The 27500-nt window shown below is 44.8% G+C and overlaps 1 protein-coding gene across 1 annotated transcript in view; it reads left to right on the top strand.

The window, feature by feature from the left end:
* LOC134095309 (protein kinase C-binding protein NELL1-like) overlaps nucleotides 1-27500 on the top strand; it is a 143243-nt gene that overhangs the window by 101459 nt on the left and 14284 nt on the right. The window contains exons 22-23 of the mRNA XM_062548758.1: nucleotides 4149-4271; nucleotides 19817-19912. Of these exons, the coding sequence (XP_062404742.1) occupies nucleotides 4149-4271; nucleotides 19817-19912 (219 nt within the window). The remainder of the gene's footprint in view (nucleotides 1-4148; nucleotides 4272-19816; nucleotides 19913-27500) is intronic.

Consider the following 27500-nt stretch of genomic DNA (forward strand, 5'->3'; position numbering starts at 1 on the left):
GATGCCCCCCTCCCCTGACCAGCTCCATTTTGCTCTCACTACCACATCACCGAAGCATTTCTCAGAAATAAACAGAATGCAAGAGGAGAAATGTGGATTTGTATTTTTATTGTACCCCTCTTTATACACACATATCAGAGACATACAATTGCATCTTGCTTCTGAGTAGAATAGACTGTTGAGCTTAATAGAAAAAGGATGCAAATTCCGTAAGGGAGAGTAATTATGCAGGGTAATGCGACATCATGATTATTATCAGCCCTGGTTCTCAAGGATATTAGTCCTTGATCCAGTAGAGCGCCAGAACAGTGTGCCAGGACTTCACTGGACTGAAATGATTGATATCCGTATGGCTATATAACATAGAACTAATTGCCCTTAAGGGACCTTAACATTGGAAAAAAAAGCATATACAGTATCAGAAAAATAGATTTTCATCTTGCTATATCCTACAGACAAACTAATTTTGTTGTGCTGACACATTCACTGCCTTATGCATGAGAAAGATTAACTGGCTTTAACCAGTTTTAACAATACTGTTTCCTTGTGGAGTATTCTTGCCTCTGCAGATTATGGTTTTGCACCTATGAATACAGGGCTCGGATTTCAGTAGTGGCATTTGCAACCGCAGCGTTTTCCCCTTGGAGCCCATGGTTTCCCTTTCTGTTATAGCAATTAATAAGTGGTCATGACTCATGATGTGGTTGTTGCATGCTTTGCACTGTAAAAAAATGAAGCATATTAATAACTATGTTAAGAATGGAGGGTGTATAAACACACAAATAAAGGAGCAGAAAGCATACGAGACTACTTCGACTGTACTGTGGCAATTCTTCTCACACTACACATTTCAGTCAGTCGTGACTGCTGCTCACATCCGCTCACACTGTACATCGGAACTGCTCACACTGCGAAATGGCTGACAAAAAATGTCTGGTACGCCATATATCCAACACGGATAGGTCCGGAACTGGAACATTGATTGGTACATTTTCTAGCCTCATACATTTGCAGGCGTCATAAGCCTGCTTAAAATGTATGACAAATCAGACAGGAATTCAGGCAAATTCTAAAGCTTGTTGGGCTCTAACTGAATCGGGGCTAAACTACATTGTCTGCCTTGCTTTAAATAGCATTCCTGCGCGTTGGCCAGGTGGATTGTGCAGGTAGGCAGAGCTGCCTGAACTGCTTTGTATTGTTGCATCGGCGTAGCGTCCTGCCATATCACCGGCTCTCTGCGCCGGTCACTAGAGCAGCGGTGGCATGCGTGTTCCTCTGCGGGCGCCGCTGAACTCCTCCCGTAGTCCCCTCCTGCGAAAAGGTCTCCGGTGATTGTCTGCCGGCTCGGCGCTTGACTGATAGAGATCTTGACAGGCGGTCAGCGCCGCTCATGAACTCCGAAGGAGCCGCGTGCCAGAGCAGCATGCCGCGCCGGTCGGCAGCTGAGCGCGGGCATATGCTAGCGCCGCTACACAAGCATGGCATCGTGCCATCCCTTTTTCATCAGCTTGTCACTGGCCATTACATTTCACATTATCAAGCCACACTCCATGATGTTTTAGAGACTGCGTCTATGGGAAAAGAATATGGAGGTGATTTACTGGGAAGTACAGAGGGGAATGAATCATGAATGACATAACTTAATAAGCAGGTGCAGTACGGCTTGAGCTATAGGCGCTGCACCGTTTTTTTTGACGTCTTTTTTTTCACAGCATGTATATTTCAATCATGTAATCATTCAGTCAATAATCAGTCAACAATCTGCCAATCTTTTGGTAGGTCACTTGTTTGACTCTCACCACACCTGAGGCTAGGCTGATTGCGTATCAGATTGCTTAGGGGATGCATAATAGGGAAAATTCAGCTCATGTAATAAGGTGTTTAGCCGAAGATTGCCAATAGCGAGCCATAATCTTTCCCTGATGCTGCATTCAGACGAGGGAAAGAGGCTGGCTGGCTGCTTTGGCCAGGGCCCGCTGATGGCCAGTGATTATGCATCATTACGGCGGCTATCTTTGGACAGACAGACAGAGCTCGCTCTGCTCTGCCACCGGGGCTCAGAGCTCCTCTAATTGCTGTGGGCAGATCAGAAATCAGCTGCAGATTGTGTGAGGATAATGGCGTACAGCGCGGCAGACCCGACTCAACGGCCCCGGAGCCCTGGATTAGCCTTGTCCGTGGTCACCCTTGTGTGACCCCTGACCTATCGTCTCAGATCTCTCAAAGACCTCTTAATGTCTCTAAATCAAGACCCGCTGCATGGCAGTGCCCTTTCATTCAGAGGGCATTTTGCTCCGTCTCTGTGGCACCATGCTCCTGCTCTCCGTGATCTCGTTGTGCCAAGGTGAGCATTAAGGCTTTATTAGACGATGGCAGAGATTATTCAACTCCGTCAAATGGCACCTATGATCACAGATGTGCTGCACAATCGCGAGTGATTCTGAAACGAATCGCTGTTATCATTCTTGTGAATATTCATTAGCTCCGGTCTTAAATCATTCAGGTCAGTCTGACCCAGATTTGTCATGCTAATTCCAAAAATCTCATCGCCACTGTTGACACTCAGCTTTTCTGCTCAGCATCGAAGAAATCCTTGAGACAAATAGTTGAAGAATGTGTTCAGCCCCCGCTTAGGGGCTCAATAAGTACGACTCATTAATTAAGGAGGAAATATATTAGTCGTGATTAAGATGACTGGTGCATATTGATGAAGAGCGCGGTACTGCTTCTCGCTCTCTCCCTCCCTCTCTCCCTCTCTCTCTCTCTCTCTCTCTCTCTCTCTCTCTCGCTCGCTCGCTCTCTCTCTTTCTGTGAGGAGAGGCCTCCGGCCATGAAATTAGCGTCTGGGGGTGGGAGGCAGGGGGGCGGAGGGGTGGGGTGGGGGAGGGAGAGACACCGTGTCTAATTCCAGCCCAACAGACGAACATGGCTGGAGCCTGACTTTGGTTTTAATAAAGCAGATGGTCTCCAGTGGGCTCACCTTTAGAGAGAGCTCGCCGCGTTGCCTTATCTACACTAATTAAGCTGTGATGAGCCGCAGAGAGATTATGCAAACAAAAACAAACCAAGTTACAATGGCGGAAACACAAAGGCTCCATTGAGGAGCTACCCGGGCTCAGCGTGCAATGATTATTTTATGGTTTGGGAAATGTGACTGAAACATTTATGCCTCTGATTTGCATCATTAGTCGTGTGTGACACTAACAGGAAATGACAAATGTGAGTAAGTTAATTACACTCTGGCGGAGGGGTTGAGCGCCGATGTGGGAGACCTCCGATAAAGTCAATTACAGCAGGGCGCGTGTGGTCTTTACAGTATGACATCATATCCTGTCCATACCACATTATTCGCACAGGAAGCTGGCTTGAGGGAATGTTTCGGTGCAGACAGGCTGACGCAAGTAGGGCAGTCGGCTCCCCAAATTGCCGGCTTAGAAACGGGGTTGTCATTTCAATCGATCAGCGGCCTGTCTGGCTCCGCCGAACGAGGCGGCTGACGGCCGTGCGTACACATCTGGTTGGTTGTAAACGGCTGAGCGTCCTCTCAGCGCGCCGGCACGCCCACCAGCCCTTCTGTGGACGGGACCGCTCCGCTCGGCTCCGCTCCGCTCTGGTGTACTGTAGGCTGCGCGCTCCCTCATTTCCTGGGGTGCCCTGACAGCTTTGTCAGAGAACAAAGCCCGGAGAAAAGGAGGGACTTCTCAGTGTTGGTAAACAGTGGAACTGATCGTGTTTCATCCCTGACAGCCACCACTGTCTGTCATTTTCTTTAGAGAAGAGAGAGAGAGAGAGAGAGAGAGTGAATAAGAGAGAGTGAATAAGAGAGAAAACAAAGCCAGCGTGTCCTGAAGCTGCCTGCAGTACTCTCAGTACGGCTCAGTTGGGATGGTGCGAGCGCAGCCCGCCCGGGGAGAGGGAGGCACCAGGGGCGTCATACCCTACTGAAAACGTACTCTCCCTCCATCGCACACCCACCCACCCCAGCCCTGTTTATTCCCCCTTACCTGTCATTCATGCCATCTCTCCCAGGCCCTGAGATACATCTCTCCTGCGTGAGCTGACCTCTTTTCTCTCTCTCTCTCTCTCTCTCTCTCTCTCTCTCTCTTGCTCTCTCTATCTCTTCTCTTCCTCTCCGCTGTCTTCCGCAGAGCATGACGAGTGTGCCAGCGAGCAGAGCTCCTGCGATGACAACGCCATCTGTACCAACACCATCAGGGGCCACCTGTGCACCTGCAAGCCTGGTTACGTGGGCAACGGCACCATCTGCAGAGGTAAGGGCCCGGCCCCTGGCCCCTGGCCCCCACCATTCACACTGTCTTTCCCGGGGCCTCTCAGACAAGCACTGAGCTGAGCACCCCCCTCTCACTTTCATCCCCACCACCTCATGACCTGCTTCTCTCATCCAGCACCAGCTGCTATTGAGATGATGAGAATAGATTTTTACACCAGTGATAGATTTGTCTATCCATTTCTGTCTTTTTTCTCCCCCCTACTCTCTCTCTCTCTCTCTTTCTATCTCTCTCTTTCTATCTCTCTCGCTCTCTCTCTCTCTGTTACGCTCCTCCCTCTGTCTTGTGTGTGTGTGTGTGTGTGTGTGTGTGTGTGTGTGTGTGTGTGTGTGTGTGTGTGGTATTGAGACGGTTCTCTAACACAGTGCCATTGCTGAAAGACTTTTACCACCCAGCCAAAGGGGACAAGCCAAGTGTTATACGCTACAGAAAGCCAATCACCTCTGGTCGCCGCCACCATTAGTGGAGGGGAAGTCACATTTCCTGCAGGGCTAGTGGAGCATAGATGGGCTGGGCAAAGTGCAATGGCTCCATAGGGGAATGGGCCAAGAGCATGCAGCATACATGAGCCCAGTCAATAACACTCCATGAGCACTAATTTGGAGGCAGGAATGTTTCAGCAGTGGCCAACTATGCCTCGGGGGGGCAACATTTTCTTCTGCCTCTTCTACCGACTTTGTCTGCTCAACTGCCAACACACCAAACACACACACACACACACACAGGCAGACACACACAGACAGACACACACACACACACACACACACACACACACACACACAGACACACATACAGACACACACACAGACAGACAGACACACACACACACACACACACACACACACACACACACACACACACACAGACACACACAGACAGACAGACAGACAGACAGACACACACACACACACACACACACACACACACACACGCACACGGACACGCACACACACATGCGCACACGCACACACACACACACACACACACAAACACACACACACACACACATTAGCAGCTAAGCAGAAGCCATAACAAAGTCATAACAGACAACCTAACTGGCATCTGAGAATGGTCTGTTTTCAGTACCTGTCCAATGACTCTTTTGTTAGACCAGTTACATCATATGGCTCTTCAGAATAATGGAAGTAGACCTTGGGAGACTGTCTCAATGTTTGAAGATATACACACTATTTCTGATTACAGTAATGGCCACTGCAAAAGAGCAAGGTTTGGAATGCGCAGGGTTGATTGAAAACAACGGAGTCTGAAGTAATTGCCCGTTGAAAGCCGAGTATGCCGCGCTCATGTGGGCACTTGTGTGAGTAGGCCTTTGACTTTACAGTCGGGGCGTGATGCCACACGCAGAGCCGATTATCTTTGATTATCTCCGATCCGAGCCCATTTGGCCTCTAATGCAGCCCACATGCCTATTACGGGGTCAAACACACCAATTGTACCTGCCAATCCAGAGAGCCATTACCCTCCTAGCAATACAGTACACTGAGAAGAGTGTGGCCCTTACAAGTCAGTAGTGGAGGTGTATTGAGACTGAGTGACCTAACATGCTCACTGACCAGTCTGTGTAAGGTTAAGCTAGGCTGAGTGCTGTGGGTCGTTTCTTTGTGCAGGGTGGCCTCTGTCTTCATAAGAATGTTTGGGGAGAGGGGCCCATCTGATCGCAGGCGGCTGAATTATGTAGCTCAGTGAGTCTGCCCAGCTGTTTATTCACCAACTAATTGCCAAGGCAAACAAGAGAGTGTGCCCTCGCTTCCTCCAGAGCTGCGGTCTGTGCTGCTCCAAACCAAGTGCTAATGTAAACAGATCAGGCTTTAATTAGATCAGCAGCACAGGAACCACGCTGTAATCCATACCATTAATTGTCCAGGGAACCACAGACCCTGTGGTGTGTGTGTGTGGGGGGGGGGGGGGGGGGGGGGGGGGTGATGTGGTGTGTTTGTGTGTGTGTGTGTGTGTGTGTAGTTCAGATTTTCACCCCATTTCTCTCTCTCTCTCTCTCTCTCTCTCAAACACAGGCACCCACAAAGAAACACTTACACAGACACACACGCACACACATTTAGATGTTTCTGTTCTGTAGTCTTGCCTGCACCTGCCTCTCCGGCCTTTTGTAACAGAGATATGCATTAAAACGTGTGGCAGGTGGAAGCCAGGTCTTCGGAGAGATCAATGCAATTTGCAAAGTGCCTTTCAAACAATTTCTCCGCTGGATGGTTTCCAGTGCTGGAAACACAAGGCACTCAGCTGCAGAGAGGCAACCCTCCACTTCCCTGCCACATCTCCCATCTCCCCCGCTTTATGCTGCGCTAACTACCTTAATGAGTCCAGAAAACACACCCTGTTAATTCATTTCTGCACTAACTGGCATAACTCTTTGCACCTGCTCAGGTGTCACACACTGCGCGATGCTTCCTTTTGTTATGTAGCATGCACATGATTAGAGATATTAATGTTTAGAAACACACCTGTCAAACACAGTAGATAGACTGCGGTTTCTGAGCTACTATAGAATGTGTATGATTAGACATACTGTAGTAATGTTTAGAAATATGTTTTAAGTTTCAGATCATGCGATAGCCTGTCAAACACAGTAAGCAGTCTGCGGTTTCCAAGCTATTACTGTAACTGCCTTCATTTTCTGCCCGTTTTACAGACGGCACACACAGTTTGCATCCTATTGAGTTTATTTTGTGCAGCATCTTAATTCAGGACAAAAGATTTCTCTGAGCCTGCGCATGCAGTATAAGAATGGTAATGCCTTTTTGGAGTATAATAGAGATACATGTAAGGAGGGTGATGCTAGAGAGCCCCGGCCTGGATATGCTCAACCCCTCTGAGATCTCATTAAGTCATGAACAACTGCGCCAAACACTGACCAATTGATCTGAGAGTCACAGCAAAGCGGAAGCTGTTTCTGATGCATTGCTTTGCTGCTGGAACTACAGACGAGCATGCTGGGTTGGGGGAAGGGTACGTGCGTGCGTGTGTGTGTGTGTGTGTGTGTGTGTGTGTGTGTGAGTGTGTGTGCGTATGTGTGTGTGTTACTGTAATGTGTGTGTGCGCTCTGTAAGCAAATAGACACTTATAATGAATGCAGGTGCCTACTGGTTCAACCTACATGCCACTTGTATTTCAATACCGTGTGCACTCTGGGAGCAAACCCAGGCCAATATCATATCTGAGCAGGGGCTGCATGGGCTCTGAGTCTTGTCTTTTCACATGGGTAATTATCTGAAGGGTATGGGAGGAGACCTGGGGAGCCATCTCGAGAAGTTTGTGTTTGTTTGTGTGTGTGTGTGTGTGTGTGTGCGCCTGAGTGTCTGTATGTCTGTATTTGTGTCTGTGTGTCTGTGTGTGTTTTCTTGCACTTGAAGGGCAGTGTTGTGAGTGTGTCTGTGTCTGTCTGGATGCGTGTGTGAGTGTGTGTGAAGGGCAATGTGCTTCTCTCTCTCTCTCTCTCTGCTTCTCTCTCTCTTTCTCTCTCTCTCTCTCTGTCTCTCTCTCTCTCTGCTTCTCTCTCTCTTTCTCTCTCTCTCTCTGCTCTGTTGTAGCCATTTGCGTTTGAGCTCTCTAGAGACTGAGCTATGGAGTTCCTCAGTAAATAGGGCAGCTGCTCTAGTCTACATTTCTCCTTCCACTGCCCTTCTTTACCTCGGCCTCACTGTGGAGGGATTTGTCTATTGCCACACAATCATGTATTGCAGATAATGTTTTTGACCAATTTACACTGTCATCATGTGCATTGTTTCATGATATCCCACGCACTAGTCATCTTACAGTAACTAACAAACATCCATTTTATTAGTTTTTTTTCTCACCATTTTTGCCAAATCTTCTACATCTATGGTGTAGATTCTCCTGTGTAACATTAGCATCATTTCCAAACATTGCCTACAATAGCCTATTATAAATGTTTCAGTGTTGCAATGCAATGCTGCATAAATTTAATTAACGCTGCCAGCGGGAATGGCTTTTCTGTTTCTAATTCACGTCTTATATCATTCTGCTGTAGTACTGTAGTTTGGTCACTTATCGCAATAGAACTTCAATGAAAGTGAAATTCAGCAAGTATTACAGTATGTGTTGCTATGCAACTCTTGACACTTTCAAGTTCTGTTTGTGTCGCAGACTATTTGTTCAGTGGCATATTGTTTATTTGTTAAAAAGCATATTGTATGAAGTTTATTTTTCTCACTCTGACATGTCGCCATGTAATAAGTGGGATAATGTATTGTTTGCCATTCGTTGTTTATAAATATTTTAGCTCTTGTATAGGCTGACTTGGTTTACCCTTTGTTCAGTGACAGCATAGACATAATATTACATGACTAAGCCTTTGATTCATACCCACACATTACTTGTCAGATGTCAGTCTTTAACTCTACATACATACATGTTTTGGTTGAAGGCCAATTTTCCTGCCCTTTTTTGTTTTGCTGCTCTGATGTCGATGTCAAGCTCTCTGAGCTGGCAGACCCCTCAAGAGACACAACAAAAATGATAGTCCCCCCCCCCCACACCACCACCACCACCCCCTTAACCCCCATCCTCCACACACAATCGGTCTGTGAAGTCCACACCCAGTGTGAGTCTCCATCACCACTGTCTGTGCGCAGCGCGTAATGAGGCCGCTGGTGCTCTATAAATCCTTGGTGGAGAGCAGAGCAAGTCAGCTAATCTCATTAATCGTCCCTTTCTGCTGGCTGGTGTATGCAACAAAGGGGTCATATAAAAATGGGGGGGGAGGATTGCAGGGGGGCTAAACAGCGGCTTTATTGAAGAATGGGGCCTCTGTCTCATCTGACTATCAGAGCTAATATTGCTGGCCTCTCGGATAATAGGGTAATAGCGCTGTTACACTCTGGCTAATAATGTGATGGCAGTGATATGAGCCTGAGAGAAAGAGACTTTGCCTGTGTGTATGTGTGTGTGTGTGTGTGTGTGTGTGTGTGTGTGTGTGTGTGTGTGTGTGTGTGTGTGTGTGTGTGTGTGTGTGTGTGTGTGTTTGTGTGAAGAGAGAGGCACTTTATGCCTGCCTGCTGCTGTTCAACACTAACAATTTCCTGTCCAGCTTTTTTCAGTAGTACTGTTTTGTTTTCTTCAGGTTGGCATACCAGGGGGGCGTTGTTTATTTTTATGTACATTTAATGTATCACCCATAAGTGTGTCAACATTACAAGATGAGAGACGCTGATTAATTGCAAATGTAAAACTTGTATTAGTATGCTGTAGCAATTATCCAACTAATTATCTCTATCATAAGGTTGCAGTCATATTAACAGATGCTAAATCCTTGGAAAAAGAGAGTCCTGGACATTCATTTTTTTCCCTGTGTCCTAAACTAGCTTTACTTCTGTCTAAGAGAGGCATCTCTCCATGGATACACTTCTCTTTGTGGATTCCTCTCTTTATCTTTATTTGGTCTGTGAATAAATTTGCATCTACATCTGAATAACTCATTTCATTTTATCTTTTCCCCATGTGATGACGAGTTCCACCCCGACCAAAACAAAGCGCTAAAAGGGAACCTTTTAGTCCCAGTAGGACAGCCTAGGGTACGGTTTAATTTGGATGTCATGCCGCTGAAATATTTATCTTGCTGAATCAGAGATATGGCAAGTCCTTGAGCTCGGAGCAGATAGATCAGCTGTTTTGATCTGTGGCCGTTGATGGGTTCTGGAATGCTGCCTGCAAGTAGGCCACATGCAGTTGGTGATAAGCGGAGACCACCATCGGAGACCAGTTGAAATGACATGGCCTTATTTCAATTTCTCTGGACACGTGAGGCATTTTCCACATGAAGCAGGCTCTTTTTGATAGGGTGGCGGGGGAATGTCGTGTAACTCTGAGGCTGAGTAGACAGAGATATATTTAAGACTAGCTGTGGAATGCAAATAATTACAATAGCTTCCTACTGCAGGTGCTTTCAAATAATTAGTCATACATAAAAGTCTTTAGTTTTTTTTACAGTTTGCTGTAAAAGCAATGTCATGTTAATAGTCTAGTTGATGATAACTGGTTGGCATATCAATTAACCCCGTGCCACAAGATAATTATTGTAAGTGTACTGTCAGCACAGCTCTGAAACATCTGATAGTGACTGTATCATTATATCTCTCTCTCAGTGTTCTGGTTGTATTCACAGTTGTGTAGCCTCTGCATGTTGTCGTCTTTTCTCATTTAGTCATCTGCCTTCTGCTGCAGTTTTCTCTTTTCTAAATTGCATACCTCTGTGGTCTGCTATGCGAATGGTACAAAAAGGCGATCTGCAATGACGTTTTCTGTTTTATGGTATTGCGTCAATGTACAAGTATTTGCTTAGATACTATTCAATTATATGAAGTCTAGTTTTACGTGTGTATTGTGCAACGTCAATCAAAAGCAATCAATTTGAGCTCTGAGGTCAAGCAGATATGTTTTGCTAATCACTGAATATACAAAAAATCCATCCAATTATAGATGAATCAATTTCTGAATTAAATGCAGTTATTTCTCCTGGTACTTCCTCCCCAATGCAATCAGGCAATATTCAGACTCTGGCAACTCTTCTGCATCTACCTCTGAAATGTAATCATAGCAAAGTGAAATGGGGGGGGGGAAAGGAAAAAAGTTTTCTGTGTTTCATTCCATGTAGCATTTCTGAAGGGGTTTCACTTTCATCGCCTGCTAGACTGATTTGATCAGCACATTGGCTATAGCAAAGCTCTCACTATGTGTAGTTTTTTTGAGGAGTATGCACAAGGACCAGTCAGTCCTCTACAGCTAGAGAAAGGCTGCCCTTGAACTGAAACTGAAATGGTGTTTACACAGAAATCCACTGAGAGTGATTCCTAAGAGGATATTCACAACTGTGGGTAAATACAGAAGTGTGTCCAACTCTCGGGGTGAAGTGTTCTTTACTTTCCCATCAGTGATGTTGTTAAACTCAATATTGTTCTTCTTATTGTAAAATGTAAGGATGTTAAAGAGGTACTCACTCAAGCAGTTAATTTATCCACACATAGAATAATGAAGTGAATAAATTGAATGTGGTGAATATGACATGCCTTATTTGATACTGGCCAAATGAAAAGGATAATTCTTTCAGCCTTGGTTGAATGCTCACCTAGAAAGACAAAAAAGGTGTGCAGTTGATGTGTAGTAGTTGAATTCGACAATCAGAGACTACTTTGTTGAGCAGCTCCTTTGTCAGTTAATACAAATATTCACCAGTCTCATCAGCATACCCAGTGGCTCATTATTGCCCATGTGGCTGTAAATATCATTTCCATTTTTGTTCATTTTGTATTGCCAGTGTCTGTGTGTGTGTGTGTGTCTATACATACTGTATATATACAGTATATAATTATATATATATATATATATATATATATGTGTGTGTGTGTGTGTGTTTGTGTGTGTATATATTGTTTGTGTACTTTTTTTGTTATTTTGTTCTTCATTGTCATCTCAGAATGTTTTTTTGTAAATGGTTAAAACATAATGCTTGGTACTGTATAAGGTTGCCTGACTGGTGCTGAACTGGTGTTCTAATATTTACACTGCGATTGCTTCGCTTTCTGCCGTGTCCACCCACATAGCCAGCTTGTGGCTCGTTTTAAAAACTTTGGTGAAGCGTCTGAAAGCCCATAAAGGCTGCTCGGGTTTCTGAATTCTGCCAGTCGCCTCCTGTTAAGTTCAGTGGCTCCACACCGACTCGCTCTGATTGATGTGGTCTGTCCTGAGCCCCTGGGGCTCTCATCAGTCCATCAGCTCGCATCATGGTGAATTAGGCCAGATTAGACCTACAGAGACAGCTCATTTTCTGACTGGGTGTTTCGAGAGAAACAGAGACCGATGGAGGGGGGGACCAGGGCTATTATCGGAAACAGAAAATTGAGGTATTAAAAGGCTTAGCGAGAGGAGAACACATCATGTCTGACCAGTGTAGCACTTTCCAGCAATTCCTCCATTACGGAAGAGTGGTGCCCTGTAATGAACATGATAGGATAGCTGGAGCTGGAGCATGTAAACATTCTGAGCAAGAAGACAGAAAGGAGCCAAGACAGGCTTGTTTGTTTTCCGTAGGTCAGACAGATTGACTTTCTACCTCCACAGACTGCAAATAAAGTCTTATGGTAGGCTATATATGAGACTTGCAAAGCTAGCGGGTTTTCATTATTGGCAAGATCCTGGGAAAACAGGATCAGGACAGGATCTTAGCAGTTTAGCAGACTTCTGTTAAAATAAGTGTACGTATATACCAGGTTATTAACTATGTAGACACAAACAGAACTGCGTGCATTTTGATAGTTTCAGCAAGGGCTCCTGAATGATTAAGTAACCAAAGGGAAGAGGGTGGTAGACTAGCAATGGAGTAAGCAATGGAGAGGACTTGGGAAGTGTGTTTTATTTTCTTTGCATATTAGGTGGCAAGGTGGCAACACCATATGGCGGTCACATTATGTTCTGCTATGTTGCTCCTTTATCTATAGTCTTGTAATGTGGTTGGAAAAATAGGGCAGTGAAACAAAGCATATTGAATGAAATAGATTAACTCAAAGACCCCGGCTAGATGTTAATTCCTTCAGTGGGAACTGTTTATGAAATGTACTGTATGGCATCTTAAGACTCATTGATCCAAGCCAATTAGTATTCTCAACAAATGCTGCAGCATGCCCACCAGTAAAAAAACGTAATCTCATATCGTAAGTACAATCTGTCCCACACAATGGTGTTGTCAGCACAAAGATTCCAGATGCTCTCCGTGTGTCAGATTAATGGATTCACAGAGGAGGTACTGCCCACGGTACGCTGCCCTCAGTTATGAAAACCCCTCACATACTGCTGCCAAGGGCATCTCAACACGCCACCTTTATGACTGCAATGAGACGCTTCTTTCATGCTATATGGCACGTGAACGCACTCCGTGCTAAATGATGTGTTGCGTTTCCTTGAATGTGTTCCAGCACATGGTTTCTCTCCTCAGAAAGATAGACTGATGACTTTGATAGCTTTGATGGCAAAGGCCTTTATTTTAAAATAAAAGGTTCTGCATTAATTAGGCTGAGGGGGTGGGGGGGGATATGGCAGAGACCTGATAATCTGGAGGTGGAGCAGCATCTTGTGTTGGTTAAGAATGGCTCCCCACACACAGAGTGACACGTTCGGCTGCACGGGTCAGGCACTGATAAACAGCTCCTTGTAGTCAGAGGAGTTTGAACTGGAAGAAGAGTAATGCATCTTGTGAGCACACTTCAACAGATAAACATTTCAAGGTCACGGAAGCAGAAATGTGTCCTGAGAGTTAGGAAAGTTGACAGCAGCATCCACCACTGATAATGTTTGTCACTGTTTGTTATGCATTTTGTAGTCATCACCAGCACTTATAAGATATCATATAATGCTGCAGATGTAGGGCAGGGAAATTAACGCTTCAGGCAAGTTGAAATTAGCAATATTTTAAGAATATGGCCCATCTCCTCCACCACTGCATTGTGTCTGAACAACAGCAGAGATAGTCACTGTGGTGCTCCAACTCTGTCACATTTATGTTTGTATTGAGGATGTAATGTGATCCCCTGTGGTTCCATTTTCATCATAAAATACACACTAGAGCTGAAATGACTGTACAGTAAATGTCACTGTATTGGCTACAATATCCGAGTACTTTATGATGAGCAAAGGTAATTATTCTAGTTTTGTCATCTCCTCGTGTTGCAGATTAATTGCATCATTGTAGCGTTTGCCATGACCATGCTGAAACATTACTATTTTTTAATGGAACATTATACTGTATTATGTGCTCTCAGAGTCTCTGCATGTTTCTGGAGTGATAAGCGTGAAATTAAATGACATGTCATGTGAGCTACAGTATTGTTGTTATTTTCTAGACCTGTTAAGAGATGTTACCGAGCAGTGCACATCTACTGTAGCATATGGCAAACTGCATGTTGTGCACACCTACTGTAGCAGATGGTGAACTGTTGAGTGCAGGTGATTGGGGAGAGTCTTGCACAACTTTCACACTCTCAATTTGGGGTGATAATGTGGAGTGAGTGAATATCTAACCTTGTGCTTAGAGCTTCAAACAGCTTGTGTCATCTGAATCAGAAGGCATTTGTGATATGACGAGGTAATCTTGTCAAAATCGTACAGTGCCTTGTTGTGTTATCAAAGGCTGTAAACAGTGCAGTGAAACAAAGTGGCATAGTGTAGGAAAGTTACTGGCCTGAATTTGCTAGGCAAGCAATGTGTGGGATTGAGCATACACTTACATAAGTAGTGGAGCTAATATGTTTAACAAAAGTAGTGTTTGCCGTTGAGGCAGTGTTTATTTGACAGTCACTAATCCATCTTCCCTATGCCATTACTGTGTGTAACCACAGTCATCTCAGAAGTTGTTAAAATGCTAAAATCAACCCTGGAATTTCTTGCTAACCTCTGCAAGATTTAGCCACTGTAGCGGTTCAATCTTCCCTTTGGTTTATGGCCAGACTTAAGATGGCAAGGCATGTTTGACTTTATAATTGGGAATGTCCTGAGTTCTTAGTACAGACTATACAAAACCTTTATTGAATTGTTTTGTGTTAGGTAACAAAACTCTTGTAGTCATTGACTTTTCCTTTTTTTAAGATATGCAGTGCAAAAGTCACTAAATGAGTAAAGAGTGTTGTGCATGAAATGAAGGGGAGCGTGCCTATGTTCCCCAGGTCCTATGTTCCCCACTTTGTATGGGACTGGGGAACATAGGACCCTTTTTTCCCTTAATTTTAAAAAGGGTCCTATGTTCCCCGGTTTTCCCTTAAAGGGTCCTATGTTCCCCTGTATGTATTGCAACCGGGGAACATAGGACCCTTTTGGGGAAAACCGGGGAACATAGGACCCGGGGAACATACAGTAGGGATGATCATGTGTTATGTAAATTAGTACATTTTGGTGGTAAATTAGCTTGTATATTTAGCCTTGTTATAGCTGAGTATAGTTAGACTTTAGATTTTACACTTTGCCAGCCAGTTGAATTAGAGCCCATTGTATCCATAGTTATCCAAAACTGAAAGCAGACAATGTAAAGGGAGATTGCTTATGCATTAGCTTAGAGCAGCTTAAAATCCTTGGGCTTCCAGTCAGCAAGTAGAGGAATTTAGACACTGGAGTTAACAGAAGGAGCTGGATGGCCATTATCTAACTGACACCCTGATTTAGATCCATTTGGTTTGATGACTGTATTTATGCTAATTTTGTCATTACCACTATATAATCTGCATTAACATCATTGGCATTACATTATTTTTGTACAGCAAGCCTGTCAAGCGTGTGCTTTGTGTCCTAATTAGATATGTTTCTTCAATTAGAAGTTTGATCTGCCTCTGAAAGGATGGTTCTGTGTTGATCCATCATATTGGGAAATAAATGACCGTATTAGGCCTGAATAATTTAGATCCATTCCAGAATTGCATCTCTTTGCAGCAGCTTTTTTTACATCCTCGAAATGATTTGATTATGGGTCCAAGCAGTGAGCTGCAGCAACTGAATAATGGTTGTTTTTGGGCCCATATTCACCAAGGCTAAAAGTAGCTCCTACCTAGTGAATTTAAGAGAAACTCCTTAAATAATAGGCTTGTTAGTCTTAACTTTAGGACTCACAAAGCATTTTGGACCTATAGTGGATGTTCAACAGCTCTTGAAGATTGCGTTTAGTTAACAGGTCATAAATTATTCTTAACTCAGATTTGGAAAAAAATATGTGGGATCTTGTGCTGCCACAAGAAGATGTCGGGAGTGAGTGGAGGGTCTCAAACAAGCCTTAGCTCTGCTCATACGTGAGGTCATCTGACCTGCCGCTGAGATCCTCCAGCTTCTTTTGAAAGATATCTCAGCAGCACCAGTGCAAGTCCCCAAAGTACCCCACTGGCCATTCCCCACCCCCTCCCCATCTTCTCTCCTCCTCCTCCTCTTCATCCCCACCTCTCCCTATCTTCCTCTGACTCCTCCCCGGTCTTCCTCCTCTCCACACCTCCTCCTCCTCCTCTCTTCCATCTCACCGTGGCTGCCACCGCTGCAGCGGCTGCCTCTATCCGCCTCTATCGGTGCCTCTGCTCTGCGCCCCCCCCCCCCCCCCCCCCCTCGGCCAGCCCTCACAGGACTGATGCGATGTGACAGATAAGCAGGAGAGAGGCTCTGTCTCATCTGGGGAGAGAGCCGAGCACTTACACACTCACCTCTGGCCCAGAGAGAGCTCCAGCGGCAGGTAGAGCCCGCTGGGAGGGCGACCCCGGGGCAGGCTGCTCCTGCTGCAGGCCTCTGCTCCCCCACCACGACTGCTCTCCCATCAGGCCCACGCCAACAGCTTAGCCCATCTCTCTGCTAATGGCAGTGGTATGATAATTATACAAGTAGATGGATCGAGTCAATATAATTGTAATTAATTTTAGATTGTGCTGTTAATTAGCAGTAGAGGCAATGAGGTCTTCATTAGGACTTGATAGAAGTTTTGTGGAGAGAGCGCCCAGTCAAATAAATGGATCTAATAGCTCTTGGCATAGTGCTGCACATTTGTTTATTTGTTGATTTTTTTCATTGTAGCTGCTACTGTAATAAATTATGTAAACAAGGCAAATTCTATTTATGGCATCATATTTTATTGCTTTGGCAGTTCTGGCTGGTGGTCCCATTGTGCTGTTACTTACAGCCAGTGTAGCCTCTTTTTCCATCATAGCAGTTATGTATCACTCACGTACCTATGATGAATCAGAGCTTATGTAACAGTGATGATCATCTTTAAGAGACTAGAGTAGACTGGGGTAAAACTACTGTCATTTTCTGATTATTCAACACTGCAGTAAAATCCACTTGCAAAACTTTAAATGCATAATAGCATGGAATAGATACGTAGAATATTTATTTTATTTGGATTTCTCAGAAATGTGATTTGCTTCCAAATGGGTGAATTTGTCTGTTTATTTTAGAAAACATGTTTGTTGTTGATGAAGTGATTGCAGTTGAGTGATGTTTGTTTTGACACCAGCTATCATCAAGGTAGTGGGGGATCCTTGGCAGCTCCTTGTCAGACTCTGCCTTGCCTGACCTAGCTTTTTCAGAGATTTACTTGGGTATGCCAACCAAATCGTGTTGATTTTATCAATCCGCAAACAAGCATGATGGTTTTGTGTGATTATTATTTTGACAACAATTGATGTGGACTTCTTGATAAACTTTTCACACAATGTACACATAACAATTGTAGATATTAACTACGTATATGTAGATACAGTAGATAGATAGATAGATAGATACTTGATTGATCCCCAAGGGGAGATTCAAGGTCCCAGAAGCTTAAGACACCACACACAACATACACTACAATGTAAACAGGAAAATACAAAGCAAATTAACAATCAGCATGACTAAGGGAGCAGTAAAATACTAAAGATAAAATTGTGCATGAATGTACTGAGGATTGGTACTGTGATCCAGTATTAGGTATGAAGTGTGTGTCAAGTTGGTAGTGCAAATAAGTCCAACAGTGCAACAGTGCAAGATTAAATTCTAGCAATAAATATGTACAGTACAAAAATGTACAGTGTAGCAGTACAAAATATGACTGCCGCTCAGTCCTGTACATTGTGTGCGTGCCTGTGTGTGTGAGAGTGTGTGTACAGTATGTGTGTGTATTGGTGTGTGCGTGCATTTGTACGTGTGTGCGTGTGTACGTGTCTGTGTGTCTGGATGTGTGTGTGTCTCTGTGTGTGAATGTGTTTGTGTGTGTATGCGCTAGCTACAGTATGCTAGTGGCGGACGGTCTTAGTAAGACCTTTGAATATCTACTGTATTCATCATTGCCATTGCGCAAAAGATAGGTCATTTGACAATGATTTCAGGGCACTCTGATATACTCTCTATGAGTAGTACTGTACATATGGACCTGATCTGGTGGCAATTGGATTTTGCCCTGCAGCTCTGGAAACCTGCGCATTTGTCTCTCCTGCTTCCGTTCTGAATTTGCGTGGACCAATCACAAACTGGCTTAGTACTGTAGGCGCACACAGATCATTGGTCTGATTGGTTGAAGGGCTATCTAAGCGTACATAGTCATTTAAGCTATGCTCAAAAGATTGAGCGTGGTCTGGTGATAACCAGGCTATAGTACATCTTTACAGTAAATGAAATAATTGCTTAATTCTACACAGTCGAGACTGCATTATAAATGTTCCTTTTGGAGCATTTAAAATCTGAACTGTTGCCACTATGCACATACAGTATAGGTTGTAAACTTTCTCAGAATAATCATTCTAAGACCACCATATAGTCCCTGTACAGCTAGGCCAACTCAAAGGAATGAAGTCATTGCACAGTCATTGGCATTTCTTTTACTTTGCAACAGATATGTTTTACCCAAGCAAACTATCGAAATAAATTGGTTAAAGCAATTTCTTAGATGTCAAATTCAAGTTGTGTTTCCTCTGGGATAACTGGAAGATAAATACATTTAGCTGGTGTTACAGCTTAGGCACACGTACAGTATAGGAACTCAATTAACCTCAAAAATATTTCAGCTACTCAATTTTCATCTGTCCCCATCAGTCTTTTTCAGTTAAGATAACATGGCTTCCACTACCACCTCTCTCTCTCTCTCTCTCTCTCTCTCTCTTTCTCTCCCTCTCTCTCTCCCTTTCGCTCTCTCTCACACACACACACACACACACACATACACACTCCCTTCATCCAACTCACCACTGTGACATTTTCAACATTCACTCTGTGAGTCACAGTGTGTGTATGCATTTTGGTTTCCAATTCATCTTCCCTGACGGACAAAATAAATGTTCCGATGCTGCCCGGCGTTTCTCTGATCCTTAGAAGGCAGCAGTATGCGCACTCCCCACAGAGAATGGGGTCTGCATGGCAGTCAGAAATCACAGCATTCAACAAGTGTCAAGGGACACACACACAAAGGCAATTCCCCCATTGCTTCAAAAAAAAAAAAAAGGCAGGAGATTTTGCTCCAAAGTAAGGATTCTCCAGAAATGAAAAGTGAATTACATGCAATTTGTAAAATGACTTTGTAATGTCACCCCTTCAGGAACTGCAGATGGTCCATGATAAATGGACAGGGAAGTGGCATGAAATCGATCAGAGCTTATTATTACTTTTTCATGTCAAAGAGAGGCACTGTCCTAGGTCTGTCCTTGCTGGCAGTGTCCTAGATGTTGCGTGAGTGCCCCCTTTTCTTCCTCACTTCGCTTGGAATTTTTATTTATTTATTTATTTATTTTTTTATCTCCAAGAGTTTTTCTAAAGCATTTGCATGCACTCAGTATGTGGCAGGCTTGGCGCTACACACAGACAGAAGCTTAAGTGTGGTCCTTGCCTCTTCCTGGCAAGAGAAGTGAGGGAACAGTACAGAACAAAGTTGCAGAGTTTTTTTTTTTTTTAATGTACTGAATTTAATGTGTCCGTGTGTGTGTGTGTGTGTGTCTGTGTGTGTCTGTGTGTGTGTGTGTGTGTGTGTGTTTGCTTCTCCACCTCAGCTTTCTGTGAAGAGGGCTGCCGCAGTGGTGGAACCTGTGTGGCTCCCAACACCTGCGTCTGTCCCTCCGGCTTCACGGGACGTCTGTGTGAGACAGGTAAGCTGCGGCACATTGTGCTTCAAACACACACACACACACACACACACACGCACACACACACACACACACACACACACACACACACACACACACACACACACACACACACACACACACACACACACACACACACACACACACACACACACACACACACACACACACACACATCTGCACCTCATTAAACACACCCTGCAGCCCACGCCAGCCTAGCTCTTCCCCAGTAAGTGTGTGTTAATGTGTGTTTGTCCTGGAGCTTTCTTGTCTCCATTAAACATCCCCAACATTTAGTGACTTTGCCCCCATCCTTGTTGTATGCAAAGTATGCATGTTGTCGGCGTTGGGGATGAGCTTTTTTTTTGGGAAGGCCAGATCTAGGAAGCAGCTGTTCAACAGGATGCTCTCTGGCACAAAACAGGTATAGCGCAGATGCGTCTGCCTGAGTGTGGCAAAAGAAAAGATGTCCTCTGCAGTGAATTGATCAGCTCTTGAATTTCCCCTTGGGGATCAATAAAGTATCTATCTATCTATCTATCTATCTATCTAGCTCTAGTAGTCAGCCGTTGTAACGTCTTGTGTCCGTTAACGGGCACTGAATAGATGACTGCAGCTGCGAAAGCGTATCAGTCTAAAATTAATTCCATTTGTTTTATTTATTTGGCCTTTTACATGCATCTCAAATTTGAATTGATAAAAGAATCAGACTTTGAATTACTGAGGCACAGTGTGTCGTTCCAGGAAAAAAATAAGTGGAGTGGGAGATGACTCGGCGAGGGATGACTGTGTGTGTGCCAACTTTCCACTGCCTCACCGAGCCAACAGCAAGCACTCCCGCCGCAGGAAGTTATTAGTGCAAATAAGCCCACGAATCACGAGGAAGACAGTAAACAATTTGAGTTGACACATAAAACTTGTAATTGTGAAACATTAGTGCCTACCGCCGGCCTATTTTCCTATTGATATCTTCCCTGCTTTGTTTGTTCTGCCTATCACCGTTCAGGAGGCGGCCTTCATCATTTGAACAGAGATCAAATAGCGAGCACTTCAGCATGAGGATGCTGCAGTTGCTTTGTTATGTTTGTGCTGTCTCTCTATCTCACACACAGTCTCTCCCTCCCTGCCTTTCTCTCTTCTCTCTTCTCTATCTCTTCTCTCTCTCTCCCTCCTTTTCTCTCCTCTCTCTATTCCCACTCCTCTCCTCTCTCTCTCTCTCTCCTCTCTTTCCTCTATCTCTACTCTCACTCCTCTCTCCTCTCTCTCTCTCTCCTCTCTCTCTCTCTCTCTCTCTCTCTCTCTCTCTCTCTCTCTCACTTTACCTATTCATCTGCCTTGGATACGACTCAGCCATTCACCCAACCATCTATTTCCCTCGCCCTGGTTGTTCTACCCAGCCTTGGCAGCCCTGCTGTGTCGACGGAGCGGTGTCCGAGGGCCGGGGCGTGGCGGTGGGCTGGGTCTCCCCTCCTCCCTCCTCCCTCCTCCCTCCTCCCTCCATCACTGCCCTCCACTTGCCCAGACCCACCCCAAAATGACACACCAGAGGGCCAACAGCATGTCTCCTGCAATTTCAAGAGAAATATATATGATGTGTATGAGTGTGTGTTAGCATCCCTGCTGGAGAGAGCAGCATGCCTGCTCATACACCTTCCCAACCTCCCGAGCTGCTTTTGGAAGGTTCCCTTTTTTATGGTGCTGTTAGAGTTTCAGGCGAGAGTCTCTCTAAGGTGCCTCTGACATTTGGTGGGAAATAATTAGTGCTGATCCATTCATTATATCAGAAGGTCACACTCTATGGACAGAGCAGTAGTCTTATGTGTGTTTATGTGTAAGGCAATTCAGTCTCCCTGTTCTCCTGTGCCACTGAAGACAGGCTTTTAGGCACCACATGTGTTCTTAAGAACCTGACGCCTGCCTTTCCACCAAGCAATGGCATATAGTTGTATGCCATTACAGTAATTTGGTGCATAAAAGGGTCTAGCCATGCACAGATTTACCCTTCAAACCCTCCAACTTCCCCTTCAAACAACCTGTGGTGTTTGACATTTGTATTTGACAAATCTGTAAAAACCTTCCCCTTCAAACCAAATGCGTGCTGGATGTCACTCTCTATGCATGCGCGTTGTCTGTGTTTGTGTGTGAGTGTGTCTCAGACATCTTGGGATTTTCAATTGCACCGCCAATCCCGAGCTGGCCTCTCGTGAATCAGAAGGGTCCGCGGTGTGTAATTTGCAGATTTCTGTGTAACGAGGGAAATCGCCGCGGATCCTCTCCGCCCCGTGCCTCTCTCTCTCTCTCTCTCTCTCTCTCTCTCTCTCTCTCTCTCTCTCTCTCTCTCTCTCTGCGACGTGCCGACTCAGATCCTGATTACTTTCTGCTCCGGGAGGTGGAACAGTGGTCGGGGGGGGGGGGGGGGGGTGGGGTGGAGTCGAGTGGTGGTGGCGTGTGCAGCGGGTGGAGAAGGGGGGAATTGAGATGGAGATTGGTGTGTTCCCTCAGAGCAGGTGTCTTGTACGGCACCGGCGAGAACATTGTCTGTGTAATGAGTTCCCTCTCCACAGACCTGGCGTCCTTAGCCCCGCAGTGCTGTTCGTTTGGCGGTTGGGCAGACGCGGGCATTGTCTTTTCGCTGGCCGAGGCCCCGCGTTGGAGTGAGGCGCTCCACGCCGCCTTCCATCTGTCTCGCTTGTCTCGCCGCGCCTCTCGTGCGGAATGAAACAGATCCATTTCCTCCCGCTCGTCAGCCTGGCCTTTAGGGACGAGGCGACGCACTCGCCGTGCTCCACGCAGCCGCCTCGTCGCCTCGTCGCCTCGCAGAAGCAGAGGTTAAACAGTCTCGAATATAAATCGTAGCGGGAAGATTTGGTTGTTCTCTCTCTCTCTCTCTCTCTCTCTCTCTCTCTCTCTCTCTCTCTCTCTATCCCTTTCTCTCTCTCTCTCTCTGTTTGTCTGTCTTTTCTCTGCCTGTTTGTGCCTTGCCTTTCATATCCAGTTGATGTTGTGCCTCTGCTCATAGCTACAGGACAATGATTTTTAATAGCTCTCATCAGAGAGTTGCTATGGCAAGCAGCCTTTAATGGAGATCTGAACACTGTGGCTAATGATTTTGAAGGGTGAAATTAGAATACTTACCCCAGTCTCCCTGCGTCATCCCAGCCTCAGTGAACGCAAAGGGTCCCTCAACTCCTTTTTGTGATTTTAACATCCAATTTGCTCAATTATTTTTGGCAAGGAGGATACTGGTATTAAGCACATACGGAAAAGGATCTAATTAATTTGATGAACTAATAAAAGCAATTAAGGAGGAAGCGATAACGTAAACAAACACACTGCTTCTACTGAAGGATAGCTTGGTCACTGCACCCTTGGGCCCAAAGCGTGTTATGTATTTGATGAAGGTGCCCTTTAATATAAACGGTCTCCATGGGAGGTCTGAACAGATGTTATGGTGCAGCGTTTTGACTTATTTATGATGTATGTTTCATTTAAGACCCTGGTGGATGCATAGGGCGGTTGATCTGATGACGAATGAGGGAAGGGGACCAATGTGAGATTTAAACACAACATTAGTGCAAACATTGCGGACAGTGTAGGCATATGACCGCAGTTAAAGGTTTACGGAACACCGTAAATGGTTAAGACCCTTCAGGAAAGCGTGATCGGTGAGGCATCCGTATATGGAACAACCCCTGTTTTCCGTGTGCTGCAGCAGCAGGCATGGCTAGCATGTTAGACAACGCTAAATTAATTATTCATATGCTCTTGTGATTTGTTGTGGGCAGTAGGCACTGATGGGTTATTGTATTTCTGTCTGTAGCAATACCTGCATCGTGGTTCCACGGTCAAATAGATGCTGTTTCTTTTAATACTGCCTCATGCTGTTTCTTAAGTACAGTGGCAGGAAATCAGCTCATCAAGCAACAATAACTCTATTCCCTAATGACACCAGAGCAAGGGAATGGCCCCAGCACCTCGAACGGACATCTTTAACTAATTGTACACAGATGTCTCTTGCTGTGGAGTACACCATGACAAATTGCCCAAATCACAATGCACTCAGTTTAATTTGAGATAAAGCCACTGGGCAATTAACGCATATTTAATCACACTGTAATTATTTTTTAGAATCATTCTCATGTTTTAGCAGATGAACCATTTGACTTTGACCAATCTAAGTTGACGTTTTAATGGATTTTTATTTATTTATTTTTTTCGCTCTTTATATGGTATTGTTCCCTCATCCTGTAAGTCATCGTTCATTGTTCTCATGCTCTCAGATGAGTTCCGCTTCCAATCTTTGAAGCCCCAGACGGTCATTACAGCCCCAATGGAAAAATCTATTCTTGCTTATGAAGTTAAACTCTTGGAAAAAAAGAACTTCAAAGCCACTTCCGATATAGAATCGAGCCGCAAGAGTGCCTTAGCCATGGCTGCTGCTTTCTCAGGTTGAAATGAGCCGTGATTTTGAGTGATGCCACCGACACTCTTGTCTGAGCTCCCAGAAGGTCATCAGTGATTCTCTGGCCATCTGGGTTGATGACATAGGCAGCCCAGACTCAATGCACCGTGCACAGACTCAATATACCATGCACACACGTAATATACCATACACAGACTCAGTATACCATGCACAGACTCACTGCTCAATGTACAGACCTACAACACACTGTAGGGTCACTGAAGTTGCAAAGGAGTAACAATGGGGACTTGTGTTTATGCTTCACATCTGCTCAGAGGCAAACAACTTCCTCGAAGAGCCGCCATATTATCTAGGGGACAGCACTGTTTTTTTCTTTGTATTATTTTCCTCCTGTTGTCAATCATGATCCTCTCCCTTCTCCCACCACGAGAGCAGCACGACTTGATTTAGAGATTACAGCTCCCTGCGAGGATATTAATAAGAAATGTAAATGAAAGGCTGCGAGTTAATGAAACGCAATTGCCAGTGCATTAAAGCAAGTGTGGGCGTGTGTGTGTGTGTGTGTTCTGATGAGTTAATAACCAGCTCAATGCTCCGGGCCTCTAAACAATGGATGTTGTTGTGATAGCGTGTAAATCCAAGTCAGGGGGAAAGGAGCGTGGAGACAGCTCTCGTGTGCAGATGCAGCACGGCAGCCTATTGAACAGAAATAGACCTGCGGTGGGGCCCTGTGTAGTGACAAAAGCAGAAGGCTGGCACAGCGAGCGGTCTCGGCTCTGCAGTGCGCAGAGTGGAGGTGGGGGAGATACTCTGTGACTTAACTTCTAACCGGGCGCTCGCTCAGCCAAGGTCATGGCGTCCATTCTCAGCAAGCAAGCACACAGGTAAAATGCATATCTCCCCAGTGTACATGTAGTTTAGTAAGAGCATGCTGTAGATAGATAGGTAGGTAGATAGATAGATAGATAGATATAGTAGGTTGATAGAATCATAGACACTGTATGTAGGTATTGTGCTGCTGACACACACACACACACACACACACACACGCACACGCACACACATACATGCATGAGTAATATAGTAATATCCTGGGACATGTTCATAAAGATTCTACCAATGATCTATCACAGACATACAGTATTTAACCACATGTTTCAAGATGACCACCACCATCCTAGTCCAATAGAAAGCTATTGTGAGTTGACTACAGTAAATGGCTATTGCCCAGTAGCCCTCACATCTTTTATGATATTTGACCGGATTGTCAAAGCTCATATCACATCCTCTCTACCCAAGACACTAGACCCACTGCAGTACACGTACAGTACAGATCAAATATGTACAGTATATCCACAGGCGAGTGCAATAGCATTCACTCTACACACTGGCCTTTCCCACCTGGACCAGAAAAAGACCTGTGTGCAGATGCTGTTCACCAACTACAGCACACAGACTACTATACTCTCTGACACACACACACACACACACACACACACACACACACACAGACACACACACACACACACACACACACACACACACACACACACACGTAAGAAGGGTATAGTAGATACAGTGTCTATAAAAAGTATTCACCGTCCCTTGGATAGTCCCCCTATTATTGCTTTAATAAATTGAATTTTTGACCCTTTAATGTGGCCTTTTTTATATAAAAATTTACAAAATTCCCCTGAAAGCAGTCAAAAGCCTGTCCAACCAGTTTGTGCTAATAATCTCACAGTTAGTGAAATGGGGATCACCTGAGGGCAGTGAATGTGTATACTGTAGTGTAGTAATATAAAGACGCCGGCGTCCGGAAACTCCAGTCCGGTCAGTCAGTATTCCTGACTATAATTCCACCCTGAAGACAGAAGAACACTCCAAACAAGTAAGAGAAAAGGTTATTGAAATGCTCAAGTGAGGGGATGAATACAAAACAAAATGTCAAGTCACTGAACATCTTCTGGAGTTCAGTGAAATCAATCATTAAGGAATGTAAGGAATATGTCAAATGTGCAAAACGGCCTAGAGCCGTTCAATACAAATAGTGGTGGGAAAGACCACCAGGGCACCCATGACAACTCTGAAGAAGTTAAAAGCCTCGGCAGCTGAGATGGGAGAAACTAGGCATACAACAACTTTCCCCCCAAGCTCTTCACCAGTCAGAGCTCCGTGGGTGAGTGGCAAAGCTCGTATTACATCTCGCCCGAAGCTCGTATTGCATCTGGACTAAAGTTCGCCCAAAGATGTGTGGGAGCCTCCAAGGTCAAATGGAATAAGGTTCTTTGGTCTGATGAGACCGAATTGAGCTTTTTGACCATCAGACTAGATTATATGTTTGGTGGATAGCAAGGTGAATGTTCTGCAGTGGACCTCAATCCTATAGAAAATCTATTGCTGAACTTTAAAATGGCTGTTCACACCTGATTCCCTTCCAACTTGACAGAGCTTGAGCAGTTTTGCAAAAATAAAATTGCAGCAGCATCTACTAAATACTGACCTAGAGGGGGTGAATATTTGTGCATGTTTTGATTTTGCATTATATATTTTTAATTATTCCACTGCTCGGTTGAGTTCCCCCATTGTCCTGCGTTCTATAAGGGTGTGCATTAACTTTAGATATACGCACGGCTATGAAGTAGTTCCATTGTTTTTGACCGTATCACACTTGAATATTAATTCTGCACAGTGCATATACTACATACATGCATACATACATACTTACATAATACATACATACATGCATACATACATACATACATACATGTATACATACTCTCACATTCCTATAGGTTTTTAAAACCGTACTATATACTGTACAGTCTATGAATGTATCCATCAGTAGCCAGCATCTCCGACATGAAGGTTCTTTCATGTGGAAACTGAATGGAACAAAGGCTGGCTGTGTGGAACATATAGCTGCCCTACACTGTGACTGTCACCCTGAGTGAAGACGAGCAGAAGGCACAGGGGCCAGCCGGTGGCAGGCCTATAGATGCCATTAGCCGCTTGGTCTGCTAGGAATACAAAGGCAGGGAGCACTGGCATTGTGAGTCACAGACGCACCTCAGAGCCATTGTGCAAACAGACTGTCGTCCCCTTAATAACACATACGTGCAGCGGCACGCCGGCACCATGCAAAACAAACACAATGGCGATGAATAA

This window comes from Sardina pilchardus, chromosome 11, assembly GCF_963854185.1.
Source record: "Sardina pilchardus chromosome 11, fSarPil1.1, whole genome shotgun sequence".
NCBI lineage: Eukaryota > Metazoa > Chordata > Actinopteri > Clupeiformes > Clupeidae > Sardina > Sardina pilchardus.